This window comes from Eretmochelys imbricata, chromosome 8 (genome assembly GCF_965152235.1).
Source record: "Eretmochelys imbricata isolate rEreImb1 chromosome 8, rEreImb1.hap1, whole genome shotgun sequence".
Lineage (NCBI taxonomy): Eukaryota > Metazoa > Chordata > Testudines > Cheloniidae > Eretmochelys > Eretmochelys imbricata.
In genome coordinates, this window is record NC_135579.1 from 70500520 (window position 1) to 70515939 (window position 15420).

Below are 15420 nucleotides of genomic sequence, written 5' to 3' on the forward strand. Positions count from 1 at the left end.
GAGCCTGCTGGGAAGAGGAGTGTTTTCATCTAGCAGGAAGTACTATGCCACAGAAAGGAAAGGTAGTACGGGCTTGTTCCAGCCCTTCTGCTGAGTCTCTTACGTTGGGAGGAGGAAAGGAGGGTTTTTCTATCAATGTTGTTGACTTAAAAATACAACCAGTGCAAGCTGACTGAGTTTACAAAAAATGTGCAGGCTTCTTATGTTCGGTTAAAAAATCTCTATTCTTCCTTATGTAAATCAAGGCTTAGACAAATAAGCTGTCTGGCTCACGGTCTCCAGCATTCTAGGTAAGGATACAATAAAATGCAATAATATGGAAGGTATTTTTAATTGGGGCAATGATGTGAAGTGGCTGTTCTATGAATAATTTATTTGTGTTTTTTTTAATGAACTGTTTTCATAAAATGAGTGCTGATTATTAGAATGGGTAGGGAGATACGGTCTAGGCAGACAACAGCTTCAGAAGAATTCTTTCTTTAAAGGGGGGTTAAAATCGCATATCTTGACTGTCTCAGTATTTGTATTTTATTTTTGTTTAAAAGAGGTAAATATTCCTTACAAAGGAATGTTGAGACTTTCAGTGTGGGAAGAAGTCCAATACAGTTGCAGTGGAATTTTATATCCTACTTTGCTGCATTGTTCAGCACATTCATACATGAAAGCACCATGATACTAATTCTAATTTAATATCTTAAATTGAGATTCATCTATGATATCCTTATTTATCATTTACAGCCCATTGTATGTTATTAAGTAAACACAAATGTTCAGAAACCCAACAGTTTTAAAATAACACATAGCACTTACGTTTGGATTTTCATTGTGCTTTAAAAATATTAACTAGTTAATCTTCACAACAATCTTGGCAAGTATCACAATGCCTGTTTTGAAAATAGGGAATCTGAGATACAATTTAAGGTCCACATTTTTAAAAATGCACATTGATTGCAGCTGTATCAGTTTACGGCAGACCATCTTGAGACACCTCTGGGCTGATAAGTTCTGATAAGCAGCAGCTACTATTGATTTCATTAGGAATTGCACTTCCAAAAGTTAGGCACAATGGTGTCTCAACCTGGACACCCACAAATTGAGGCAAACAAAATCACGGGTCACTTTTGAAAATGGTGTAAGTGATTTCTCCAAGGCCACACAGAATCAGAACCAGAACCTAAACTCAGGAGGTCCTGACTGTCTGTCACATGTTCAGATCACTAGACTGTGCTGTAAATATACAGACTTTCCAATTTGCATTTCTATCAGTAAAGTTTATATAACCTAAAATAAGTTATTTTGTTGATACGGAAGCATAGGTTCAACAACTTAACGCTAGCTCTTCCTCTTCTAAGTTCCCATATTTCTATTGTCCAAACATAGAAACAGGTATCTATCTACGTTCCTCACACAGAGAGATTTAACAAAAAAAAACCCTCACTAATTTTCCTCTTAGTCTGGAGAAAAGTAGACTGCGGGGGGTGGGGGTGAGGCATACTAGTTTTCAAGTACATAAAAGGTTGTTACAAGAAGGAGGGTGAAAATTTTTTCTCGTTAACCTCCAAGGTTAGGACAAGAAGCAATGGGCTTGAATTGCACCAAGGGAGGTTTAGGTTGGACATTAGAAAAAACTTTCTGTCAGTGTAGTTCAGCACAAATTGCCTAGAGAGGTTGTAGAAACTCAGTCATTGGAGGTTTTTAAGAACAGGTCAGACAAACACCTGTCAGGAATGGTCTAGTTATTATGTAGTCCTACCTTGAGAGCAGGGGACTGGACTAGATGACCTATTGAGGTCTCTTCCAGTCCTACACTTCTATGATTGTCTTCCTTCCAAAATGTATGAAATGCTCATTCTGATTTGCAGGCATGGAAAATGCCACCTCTGCAGTTCACAGATACCCCATAAAGTGCTCACCCTTATTATTCACTATGAGTACTAACTAGAGGCTCCAACAAAACTTGTGGCCCTATTGTGCTAGGCACAGTGCAAAAACAGAGTATAAATAACCCTGCCCCAAAGAGCTTATAATTTAAATAGAGACAGAGAGAGGAAGTATTTCCCTTTCTAGACAATGAGGATGCTACTAGACAGAGAGATTCAGGCCCCAATCCTGCAATGACCTGCAGGCAAGGAGATCCCTAGTTCCTTCACTGGCACAAGTGACCTGTCCAATGTCGTGTGGGAAGTCTGTGACAGAACTATGAACTAAACCTGGATCTCCTGGACTGCAATCTAGTGCCTTAACTACAAGACCATCCTTCTTTTCTGCCCTTTCACTTTTGCTACCAACCCATCTACCCTCTTGCACCTGAACTTTTATTGCCATCTCCACCTCACCTGCCTTCAAATGAGACAGGAAAAATCGTAATGATCACCATACATGCTTCCCCTTTAACCTCTAAATCAACCAATAAACATGGGAGATGGAGAACATGAATGGCATGCACTGGAAAAGTGGGAGGCTATCACCTGAACCAGCGGTGATTATGGTAGCCCACGATGTACTCTAATGTGGTCTAGTGGATATGACATATTGGACTGAGACTGAGGACACTGGAGTTCTTTTCGTAGCTCTGCGTCACCAACCTGATGTTTCATTTTGGGCAGGTCACTTCATCTTTCTGTGCCTCTCTTTCTCTTTCCACACTATCTTGTTTATTTAGATCGCAAACTCATCCAGACTACCTATCAAAATGGGGGCCTGTAAGTATTACTGTAATACAAATAAATAATATTGCAATGAGCAGCTAAATATGCTTGAGCTAAGAACATTTTTCTTTCTAACATACTGGTTTAGCAATGCATTTTTATAGTGGTCATGAAATCCAATGAAAACTCTTCAGCTGAACAACAGGAAAAGATGGACAGTTGCCAAGAATGTGTACATTCATCAGTTGTTGAGATGAACACTTGTTTTATACACAAATATATGACTGTGACAGGATCTTGGGTGATTGGTGAGCAAATGCACGATCAAAAGTTACATAATTCCTTTCACCTCCAACAGATCCAAACAGAATTAATTTCACCTAATCAGCACCATCCTTTAAAACAAACCAAAATATACCCAGTCCATCTTGGCAAAAATGAGGTAAGTACATTTTTTTTAAAACTAAAAGTATGACTTTATTAAATTGTTTCATGCTAATATTGTCTAAACTGGTCTGTTACTGTGTAATTAATTAAGCTTGCATTTATTGTATCCAGAGGAAAGTAACATCCCTGTAAACTTTAATACTTTCTCTAGGGTTTTAAACATGAAGGATGATCACGTCTCACCAATTTTTAAACAGAACTCCCCACTGAAATCAATGGGGGGGGGGTCTCTGCTTAAGCAAAACGCCACTCCCAGCATGATATGGCCCACTAGTTGTTTCTTTATAACCTTTATTGATCAGTAGCAAGCTTAGAAAGTTGCATCTGACTCATATGTCTTGAGAATAAATGACAGCAAAAGTACATAACAATTTAAAAAGTTTACCTAGGATACCCACCTCATAGGGCGTACCTGCATAGGGCGTACCTGCCCTATGAGAAAGAAACAAGAGGCTATTACAGAAGTGGTGGTGATGGTTCCTAAGAGATGAATCAGGATATCATTTAATCAAATCAGCTGTATTCAAAGTAAGAATACAGATGATTTTGCCAAGATCCTACAGCAACAACCAAAAATCTCAATGATGAAGCTAAAGTTATATCAGCAAAGTCATTTTACATATTGGATGCTCTCAAGTTAGAGTTGATCAAGATATGTACTAATATAGTCTTAATACCCAAGATATTTGGGGTTTTCTCCTCTTCTGTACACATCATGTTTGAAGAAAATATTAATTTAAAAGATTATTTCAAAATAATATTTTTGTGTCTCAGTGCATACCATGCAATGATACGAAAATAAAAAGTACAAAGACAACATTAATGAAGGCACATTGGGATACTGCATATTTCAGTAAACAAATAAATGCAACTAAATCTCAGAGATGAGGTGTGTGAGGTAATATTTTTTATTGGACCAACTTCTGTTGGTGAGAGAGACAAGAGACCAACACAACTAAAACAACATTGCATATAATAATCTCAGGTCCATCAAGATATTTCAGAATTAACAAGACACAAAGCTGATGAGTTTCTTTGGATTGATCTGCTTCAGCATATTCAATGAACAATAGTCAAGTAACTGGCATATGAATAATTCTTATGGAAAATATATTATTTCAAAATGAGAGTTGAAATGAATCATATGTGCCAGCAACCAGACTGAACACATTAAATAATAGCTACTTAATACTATTAGACAACACCCCCACATACAGTGTTCTCCATGCACTGTAAGTTTTGAGACAAGGCCCTCTAGTTATTGTGGTGCAGCAGCACCACTAGATTGTGACTAATTGATTGTGTGACTAAACTATATGGTTGCCTTTCCATGGCAGCATAAAATAAACAGAAGAACATTGAAACACAGGGTGATTTTCTTTTTAAATTGAATTATATATTAAAATAAATAACCAGTAATACTGCACTGAATTGTAGAATATAGAGATGTAAAATAGCTATCTGGGCATCTCAGCCATCTTCCTTCCAATTCATGCTCATTCCTTGTCACATATTCTTGTGTTTTGTCCAAGTGTATTGATTCACTCATCCCACACTTTGCCTTTGAGCGCTTTTATCACGTCACTGGTTGGTTCACATACACAGTGATGATGTGATTCCTATCCAGGCTTTATCTGCCTCCTTGTAGACATGCCCAAGAATGTGCTCAGTCTGTCTGTAGTATTGAAATTCACTGCCTAGTATCATAGTTGTGTCCTTACCGACTCCAGCCCAATGCCTGCCACAGGAAGGAGAGGCTCTGCACCTCAAATAGTCAGAATATTACAGAGAGGAAATTAACCCTGTCACTGCCTCTGGCTCTGGCTCCTTTCCCACAAAATGCAAACATGGTTTAGTCTTTCCCATCTTAAGAAAAAAAAAAAAAAACCCACAATTGACCATTGACACCATTTGCCTCTTCAGCTCCCGCCCCATCTCCCCTCTTCATTTACTCTCTAAACTCTCTGAATGTAGTATTTGCAGTAGCTATCTGGAATTCCTCTCCAGTACAATCCTAAACCCTCTCCAATCGAGCTTCCACCCCTTGCACTCAATTGAAACCACTCTCACTGAAGTTTCCAATGACTTCCTCTCAGAACTAGTACTCCATTCTCATCCTCTTTGACCTGTCAGCTACTTTCAACACATGCTCTTCTTCTTGAAATCTTGTCCTCCCTTGGCTTCCCATAACTGTGTCCTCTCCTAGTTCTTTTCCTCTCTCTCTAATTACTCCTCCTACCTCTCTGATTGCTCCATTAGCATGTACTTCAGAGGATCCTTGTCTTCCCCCTCCAGATTTCTGTGGGGGTTTGCACAGGTCCTTAGTCTCCCTTCTAAACGTCTTCCTCTATGCTTTAGCTCTGTGTAATCTCACTTGCAAACACAAATGCAACTACCATCTCTAAGCTGATGAATTACAGATCTATCTCTGCTCCAGATCTGTCTCCTTCTGACCAAACTAAAATCTCTGCCTTTCAATGACATCTCCTTGTGGATGTCCAGCCAGCAGCTCAAATTCAACATGGCTAAGAGAGCTCTTACTCTTCTCACTAAAAACCCTCTATGCTATCTCCTTTCTCTTTCACAGTGGACAATACCACCATCCTGCCTTCACTCGGACCCATAACCTGAGCATTATCTTCAACTCAGACTTCTGTCTAGGTCCTCGCATCCAGGCTATGTCTCATCTTGCAGATTCTTTCTGCATAAAATATCTAAGATATGGCCTTTCCTATCTATCTACTCAGTTAAAACTTTCGTCCAGGCTCTCATTATCTCACATACTGATTACTGCAACTTCTTTTTCTCTGGCCTTAAATGCAGTCTTGTCTACTCATATCCATGCAGAATGCTGCTGCAAAGATCATTTTCCAAGCTCATCGCTTGGACCATGTCACTCCTTTCTTTGCACCCCTTAGGCTACCCCTTTAATAAGTAATTAAATATTAGTTACTTGTTTTCACTTTCAAGGCCCATCACAACACATCTCCATCTTACCTATCATCTCTCGTCCGGTATTGAGAGGTCACCCCTCCCTCCGATCAGCCCATGATGCAAGCTTCTATCACCCACTTGTTAAATTTTCAAACAAGCACCTCTGTGCTTTCTCCCATGCTGATCGTCACACTTGGGAGGAACTCCTCATATACATCCACAAAGGCACTTCATTGTTCTCCTTCAAATCTCCTAAAAACTATCCTTTGTTGTGATGCCTACAAATAGCTTGACAACGGTTAGACAACTACCTATCAAGCTGACTAATACTGTCTCATTGTATCCTTGTACTCCCTGGTTTGTCTGTATCAGTTGTCTCTTATCTTACAATCTAAGTATAAGGTCTTTGTGGCAGGGACTGTCTTTTTGTTCTGTGTTTGTACAGTGCCTAGCACAACAGAGTTCTGGACCGTGATTAGAGCTTTTAAGCGTTACAATAATATCGATAATAATAAACCAAACTTCTTGCTGCCTCCTGTCCTGGATGGCAGAATCTCTAATGATGGATTTTCCCTGCCATTCTCTTCCTACAAAAACTGTCAACTTTTTCATGATTTAGTAAGCAGAGTCAGGAAGCAGTGCAGTGGAAGAGGAGAAGGGAGTGGACAGAACTGAGCATTGAGGTCTCTGCAGAAAAGTCATGCCTTGAAGAGGCATAGAGGCAGTCCTACCCTTTCATCCCTAGTGATGATTCCTTTCAGTCAATTTGGGACAGTTTAGTGAAGCTTGCCTATAACTATGCTGTACCTGTTACATTAATAAACAAAGGACTCTGGAGTTACTAATCCAGCACTTTTCATAAGAATTAAAATTCACTTAAACCCAAATAATTATGGATAGACTATAAGTTCTTTGGATCAGAGACTGTCATTTGCTATATGTTTGTAAAGCCCTAGCAAAATGGGTCCCAAACTGGTTGGCCTCTAGGTACTTTCTTAATATAAATGTTTAGTGATGCAAGGAGGAGGTGGTGGGAATAGGCAGTGGGCAGGAGGAGGCATTGGAGTGAGGGTTCAAGTGGGAAGAAGGAGGGGAAGATGCTCCTTGATTCTACTTTCATTATCCTTGGCACAAGCCCCACCTAGTAGAGTTAACATACATGAGTGTCAAGGTAGACTTCGTATGGGATTCATGACACATCTTGAGTTTTGCTACCACTCATGTGTCTATTGCCTCAGGCGGTCATCTTTACTGCTTCTCCCTGGTACCAGCCCTATATCTGTCATTTTGGCCATCATTGTGCATCACACTTCTCTGGAAAAAAAAACCCTTTTGATCCGTGTTCAATCATCTGCTATTTCTCAGTGGGTGACCTCATAGGTAACATCACATGTAGACTTAACTCCTGGTGTACTTGCAAGACAAGAGTACATTCATGTGCAGTTTTAGAGAGGATACTAGAATATTATCTCATGTTTCACATAATGATTATACAAATAAAGTTTTTAAGGACCATCTCAGACTATTTGATAAGGAGTTTTTTAATACAAATAGTAATTATTCTTTCTATCACAGGAGCACGTAGAGGCTCCAGAAAAGATTTATTCATTTACTTGGACAAAACTCCAATTTACTTTAATTGGAATTTTGCTTGAGTATGAGCTGAGTGAGGTCTATGTTAATTTTACAGTGAACTGACTATGTAGGTAGATGACTGATGAATTTTCTCTTCCCATTTCAATTTTTGTTAATAAAGATGTCATCACATCTGTAAGCTACCAGGAAGAGTTATGGGAATCCGACTACTTCGCTTCTCGTCTGTGGTGATCTTTGTCTTACTCCTTGTGGCAGGTGCTTTAATGGCTTTGCTTCCTAACAGTAAAGATGACAAAATGCCCAATTTGCGAAGGGAACCAAAATCCCAGAGCCAGTCTGCCTTGGATTCATTTACTCTTGTTATGCAGACATACAACAGAACTGACTTATTGCTGAAACTCTTAAATCATTATCAAGCCATCCCCCATCTACACAAAGTAATTGTTGTGTGGAACAATGTTGGGGAGAAGATGCCAGAAGAAATGTGGAATTCTTTGGGACCACATCCTATACCTGTTGTCTTCAAAGTGCAGACCACGAATCACATGAGGAACAGACTCCAGATCTTCCCTGAACTGGAAACAAAAGGTAATGAATGCCTCACTCTTATAGGTAGCATTGTTGCTAACAATATTATTTCCACTTTTCAGGACACTTATCATTTTATCTATCACTCAGAACAACTGCATATTTGATCATTATGGGAAAACTCCCACTGACCAAGTGGATCCAGAAACCTCTGAATCCACCAGCTGTTGAGCAATTCCACTTAGCAGAAAACAGCAGCAGGGAAGATGTAAGCAGCAGGACACATGGAGATCATGTAGCATGGATGTTAGACACCCTCCACCCCTCAGAGGCTGTATTAGAAGCACTGGGTGGAGGAGAGAATGGGGGGAGGGCCCTTGCTGTACTCATGGAAATATGGCTGCTATCTCAGTTTCTTCTTTCAGGCAAAGGTGACTAGATAGATTAGCTTTCCAGCCAAATCCAAAAATCCTCCCTAATCCAACAAAACTAACATAAAAAAGTCCAAATCAGTACAGGGGTTCACATGCCTTTTTCTACAGCCCTTTGGTGGAAATCCAAAAGTATGTGCTGCTCTCTATATTCCCCCCTTAGCCCAGTCTGATTCTTTAGCCCAAATCACTACTCTTTCTCTGGGTATTTTTCCCTGCGTTTTGGCTTTTCATCAAGGCCTCTTCCTCAACTCTTTGCAGGAGAGACCCGGCAACAAGTCTAGTTTCCTTCAAGTAAAAAGACGCATAAGTCCCACCTCTTTTGTGGGCTCTTTCTTGTTTGTAAAAAGGAAACTTTTATTTCACTACCCTCTACGCTAGCATACGTTGCTACTCAACCTAAAATTCCCAGAAAGCCTCTGAGCACTACAGCCCCCAGAACGCCCTACTGCTTAATCAGGGTTGCACTGAACCATAGCATTGCCATAAAGGGGTCAGCACCCCATTATGTTTCCTCCCTGAGGAACTGACCTATGTGCATCCTGCTTTCACCCCTACATGCAGCATGTTTTCAGGTTCTAGGATCTCATACAAGGCCAGAAGGGACCACGAAATCATCTAATCTGATCCCTTGTATATGACAGATTACCCATCAAATCCACCCAGCATTCCCATACCACACGCAACAACTGAAATTCAACCATAGTATTACACATGAAACTAGACTATTACATGTGACAGGGAGATAACAAGAGAGACAGAGGTGCATGAATGCCTGAGACTTCTGCAATGTCAGGGAACTGATTTAAGTGAGATATACCCAGTTAATCCCTCCCATCTGAAGCAACAGGCCTTATCCTGCAGTTAATAAGAGGGAATTTTTGCCTATATAATATGCTCTTTTTGCCTGTCTAGGTCCCAGAGAAGTGGTGTGGAAATACTTATGTCTTGGTGTTTCCTTGATGTTAAGAAATAATTATTATGTGGAAAATCATATAATGCATCATACTGGACAATATGGGATCTGATTATTTTTCCTTGATTTTTATAGTTGTCCTTTACACAGTATTAAAAAGCTATTAGGACTCCAACGTGACCTGCAATTAGTAAAATCTGTTGTATTCCTTTGCCAACCCCTCTTCCCCCCCGCCCGACCACAGATTTTCCACTGTACAGCTGTTCAGCTATGCTGCACAACTTTTAATGCTATAGTGATAGTTTGTGATTGATAATAGCAATAATGTGCTAAAAATTGTGTTTGCTTCAGGTCAATTAATCATCTGTTACAACTGCAAAGTTAAACATTCTTTTCACTGTAACCTTAATATCTAAGTATACATTTTCAGCCTGTTGCATGGTGATTTAGCTATGCACCTCACCCTAATGTTTATAGGAGTTGTCTGACTAGCTTGTCATTGCACATAGCACAGGTAAATTCACACATACAGGCAGTCCTCGGACTTATGACACAATTGGTTCCTGAAAATTGCATCATAAGTTGAAACGTCGTAACTCGGAACTGCAGGCGTCGTAAAGTCAAAACCAATGGTCGTAAGTCAAATCAGGGTGTCAACCTAGAAGGGTCGTACGTGCTGTTTGTCTTAAGTCAAAGCTCATAAAGTTGAGGACTGCCTGTATTTATCACTGAATGATTTTAAATTTTTCTTTACCTTAATTAAAAAGTGTAAATGTCTTTTTTCCTCTCTCCAGCTGTTTTAATGATGGATGACGACACACTGATTAGTGCCTATGACCTTGCTTTTGCCTTCTCTGTTTGGCAGGTAATGTTTGTATATTGCATCCTGCATATTTATAATGGAGTTTATATCAATTTTACTAAATGGAAAGATTAAATCAGTTCATTGTTGCTATTTCTAGGACATACTGTTATCATCTGTCATATAGATGATCAGCTAAATTCTAAAAGGCAAGAGACGCTGAAGAATAATATTTTAATGATACAAAATTACAGGCTGCCGGTATAAGCGATGTTTTTATCATTCCTCTGCTTAAAAGGCAAATTACAAAGTCACAGCTATCAGAAAATCTAATTGGTTAAATGCAGCAAAGAAATTTTAATTTGATCTGGAAGCTGTGCACCAGAAATCAATAGTAATATTTCTCTTTACCGTGCAGAGATTATCTGTAGGCTTATTTTTGATCCCAAACATGTGACTGCAAATTAACTTTGGCCAGATGCTACTTGGCATTGTATGATGTGGAGGGAAGCACAGTCTATCAGCTTTTGCAGGTCATTTTGTATTAACTTGCAACAATCTCCATGTGGTGCAGGCCAGCAGACCACAGAACTGATTATTTTATATTATCTGCATCTTTCATAGCAATTAATTTGCACTTCTATCAATAATAGCCTCATAAGGGATACTTCTATTAAAAGGTTTTGTATTGCTGTATTGATTAACATTTTGACTGTAGTGCGGAACTTTAATTTTGCTATCTTTTGATTTTCTTACAGCAATTTCCAGATCAGATAGTGGGATTTGTTCCTAGAAAGCATGTTTCCACTCCTTCAGGTATATACAGTTATGGCAGCTTTGAATTGCAGACCCCTGGATTTGGAAATGGGGACCAGTACTCCATGGTTCTCATCGGAGCAGCATTCTTCCACAGTGGATACCTAGAACTCTTTCAAAAGCAGCCTGACGCTGTTCATGCTTTGATAGATGAAACTCAAAACTGTGATGATATTGTCATGAATTTTCTAGTGGCAAAGCATACCGGAAAGCCTTCAGGAGTGTTTGTGAAACCTGTTGACATAAGGAATTTAGAAAAAGAGACTAACAGTGGTTATTCCGGAATGTGGCACCGAGCAGAGCACTTGCTACAAAGATCTTACTGTCTAAACAAATTGGTTAATATTTATGACAGTATGCCCTTAAAATATTCTAACATTATAATTTCTCAGTTTGGGTTCCCTAATTATGCCAATTACAAGAATAAAATGTAAGAATGTATAGTACATGGGGTATATGTTACACATCAAACAGTGAATTCAAGTCAGTGTAAGTTAAATGCTGAGGGGCCAGAAGAAGGCATACATTACTCCAGCTTGTCCTCCTTTACACATAGCCTCTGAATTTTGCCCACAGTATTTTCTTTCCCCAGTGTAAGTTATTGAGAAGTTTAAAGAACAGCATATGTGTAATGTTCACTTATAATAAATTCACCTTCATCTCTTAATACTTGAGAAGCTGTTGTTGTCGAAATTACAGGGCTAGACCTTCAAAAGCATGTAGAGAAAAATGGACAATCACTTGGTGCACACATATGGAAGAACTAAACTTCTGTTTCTTTAGAATGGTATTTTGGCATATTTGTGTTGTTATACATATTTTTTTTTTTGAGACTGTTCTATTTTTCTCAACAATTCCTAGTGAAAACTTTTAAGGGCTACACTGAACTGTTTGCGAGGATATTAGACTTGGTTATAAAACTCTTCACAGCTTGTATGTTAACTACTGTTATTCAGCGTGAAATGTTCCTGAGGTTCCAATCAAACCATAAACCTAACAAAGTCATGGAACAAAGCACGGTCTCTGTATCAAAAATCTCTAGATGCCTCACATATAACAATGGCCACTGAGGGGTTATGGAGCATAATGTTGCTGATACCGCCTTTTTTCCTATCATTACTTTGCCCACAGTCACTGGGAGGGTGCTCAGGAACTGAAAGGTAAACATTCTAATTGTTAACTTGGGAAAGATAATGAACATGAAAAGCATATATCATAAAAAATGTAGCTTATGTTACCACATATGCAGCCAAAAGAGACAGATGCCATATTTGCTACTTACTACGGCCTTTAGAACTTACTCTTATTTCAGTATTTTGCATATACAGTAGAACCTCAGAGTTATAAACAACCTCCATTCCCGAGGCATTTATAACTCTGATGTTCTTAACTGAACAAAACATTATGGTTGTTCTTTCAAAAGTTTACAACTTTGATTTAATACAGCTTTGAAACGTTGCTATGCAGAAGAAAAATGCAGCTTTCCCTTTATTTTTTTTTAGTAGTTTACGTTTAACACTGTACTGTATTTGCTTTTTTTTTCTTTGGTCTTTGGTGCTTCTGGTTCCAAATGAGGTACGTAGTTGACTGGTCAGTTCGTAACTCTGGTGTGCGTAACTCTGAGGTTCTGCTGTGCATTATGCTGGAGAAGTGTGCCTGAAAAGCAACTCATACTTCTAAAAAAATGTTTTAAGTATAATTCATGGTAGTAACTACAGATATATTTTATGTCTGTCTAGCTATTTTTGCATCTGATCCAGAAGGTACATTTTGTAAGCGTACAGGTCTACTTTATTTTGTTTTACTGTTTGAATTGAATATATTCTATTTTTATTTCCTTCACTTATTTTCAAATGGCAAAACTAATAAACGTCTATGATAAAAATAAAATGTTGTGTAGTTTATGGAGACATTAGGAAATATGTTGTAGGCTACATTTCCTGGCGAGGACTGTATTAGATGACTTGTTGGGTCTTTTCAGTCTCTGAATTCTTTGGTTGTACCTATGCTAAATGGACTTGTTACCATCAGCTGATATCAGCTTTGGACTGCTGAACTAGTACTGGAAACATTTTAAATATACATCCTAAATATAGGACAAAACTATTACAAAAAATATTCTTGAGACGTGGAAGAAATAATCTATGGCAATGTAATTTAGACACGGACAGATCAGATCATTGAGCCTTGGTGGAACCAAGTCTCAGAACTAAAAAAGGAGTTAGTCCCATCTGCACTAGCAGTAAATATTGTTCTAAATGCTGGTTCAAGGGTATCTGTGGCAGACAACCATTGTCAGGAATGAGTCATTTTCCTAGTATAGACATGGTTTATGACTATCATTCTTGTAATAAGTTAGCTGAGAAAAAAGGACTCTTGAGTAATGTCAGAAGTTCTTTACAAGTAGGCTGATGATGACCATGCTTTTTACACTTGTTCTATTAGTTGTATTATAGGATTTGTTTTAGATAGTGTAATCTTGTTAGCTTTAGAAGTTGTCAAATTTTAAGTGGCAAAGCATGTTTTAATGTGAAGACTAAAACTCTGCTTACTTATCTTGTTGGAGTAATCGAAGTAGATTTAATGATAGTGATAACAGTGATAAATAGTATATACATATCTGTGGTCTTTCTACCAATGCAGACCTCCTTGCAGTAACTCTCTGTGCATCACTTGCTTATTGTTGCTTCTGTGACATTTTTCTTTTCTGTATCAGTTGTCAATTAATAAAATAAGTGTTTCTCATATTGGTAAATTAATTTGTAGCATTGTTATACAAATTATATACTTATGTACTTTTTTGTCTTATAGTAGTACTATTGGCAAAGTTTTAAAGTGTTAGGTACCTAAGCTGTGCCCACAAAATTGGTGTACAAACCCGCCCCACCTAACAAATCTTGCCTTTCTGCAGGCAGTTTGGGCAAATAGGTGCAATATGTACCCAAAGGGTTAGGTTAGGCCCCCCCATTTGAAAATTTTGGCATTAAGCATCTGGTTTAAACCTAGAAATCAAAGAAAATTAAAATCTCATGCTGCAACTCTAGTCCTAAATCATCCTCCTGTGCCTAGGAATTCAAAGTTTTACTACTGTATCTTCCTTCAATTGGTGTGGGTAGTAGCTCCATTTGCCATATATTAAAGTTCCGTAAGGGACAGGGTAGTATGACTCTTAGTATGCTGCAAGTCTTAAGCACAATGAGCAGTGTAAAATTTACATTTTAGCCTTAACTGTATTTTCTGATGTTTGTCAAACCCAGATTACCTACCTCTCCGAAGAAAAATAATAACAGATAGGGAAAAGGAACCCTTCCTGGACAGATGATCAGGCAAGAAGCCCTACCCTATAATTTTCCTCAAGATTTTTATTTTTTTTAAAGGAAAGCAGTCCATATAAAGCCCATCCATCCCATCCCATCAAATCTGTTTGAAGCTTCCAACACTAGGACTGGACTAGTCAGTGGATGAACAAATTCTGAAAATCAGGAGTAGTAAAACGTGGGAGGTAGAGAGTTTTATTTACATGAGTTCTTGCCATCTGAAGTTTTTAAACAACTTACTCCCAAGGTACAGGGTTTGTGGGGAAGTAACCCACTTAGGCAACTTTTACTCATGCTGAAAAGTATGTACTTGTGCAAGTAGTCCCTTTAAGTCAGTAAGTGTGAAACTGATCCCTCTGCAAAGGGCTAGCACAAGGTGTATGCACCATGTAAATCCCAGTTAAAACAGGGTTAAGTGGGACTAAGCTATTACTATTCCAAGTTAATAAAAGGTTGCAGAAAGAGGTCCATAGTGAGGTCAGAACCAAACTGTTTTGCTCTCTTCCCCCACCAACAAATCCTTCATGAAAATAAAATAACTAGACATATGCACGTGTAAAGAGTGGTATTTCTGAGCTGCTGGGGACTGAATTGGAGGGAGTGGGAGTTGATGGGGAACGGGAAGTTCTAAAAAATGACAAGGGGCTGGGCTGGTGCACTGAACATGGTAGTCTTTTAAGGCAGGCATGGCCTACCATGGCTGTTGCAGGACCTCAGACCCTTTAAGACCTCAGGATTGTGGCAGCTTTGGTCTCCAGACAAGTTATGTGACTAATCATATGATGAAACTGAGAAAAAGGCCTGATAAGAAGAGAGGTATGTCTTATGGCTAAGTCTGAAAAAGACCCAGAGCAAGAGAATTGCCTCTCAGACCTGCCAGTGAAGCAACAGCTGTAACAGTTTATCCTCCCCTGGTAAGGATTTGGGAAAGGAGCATAAGTAAGGTTTTGGCCAGCAAGTGGGTCAGAGACCACTTGGAACTACT

At 38.8% G+C, this 15420-nt stretch overlaps 1 protein-coding gene across 1 annotated transcript; it reads left to right on the plus strand.

Annotated features, from left to right (window-relative positions):
• Positions 1 to 68: 68 nt before the first annotated feature.
• On the plus strand, positions 69 to 13877 carry EXTL2 (exostosin like glycosyltransferase 2). Its single transcript, XM_077824927.1, has 5 exons — positions 69 to 290; positions 3007 to 3090; positions 7786 to 8213; positions 10295 to 10365; positions 11061 to 13877. Exons 2-5 carry the CDS (start codon positions 3086 to 3088, stop codon positions 11550 to 11552), a joined length of 996 nt encoding a protein of 331 aa, XP_077681053.1. The 5' UTR covers positions 69 to 290; positions 3007 to 3085; the 3' UTR covers positions 11553 to 13877.
• Positions 13878 to 15420: the final 1543 nt, after the last annotated feature.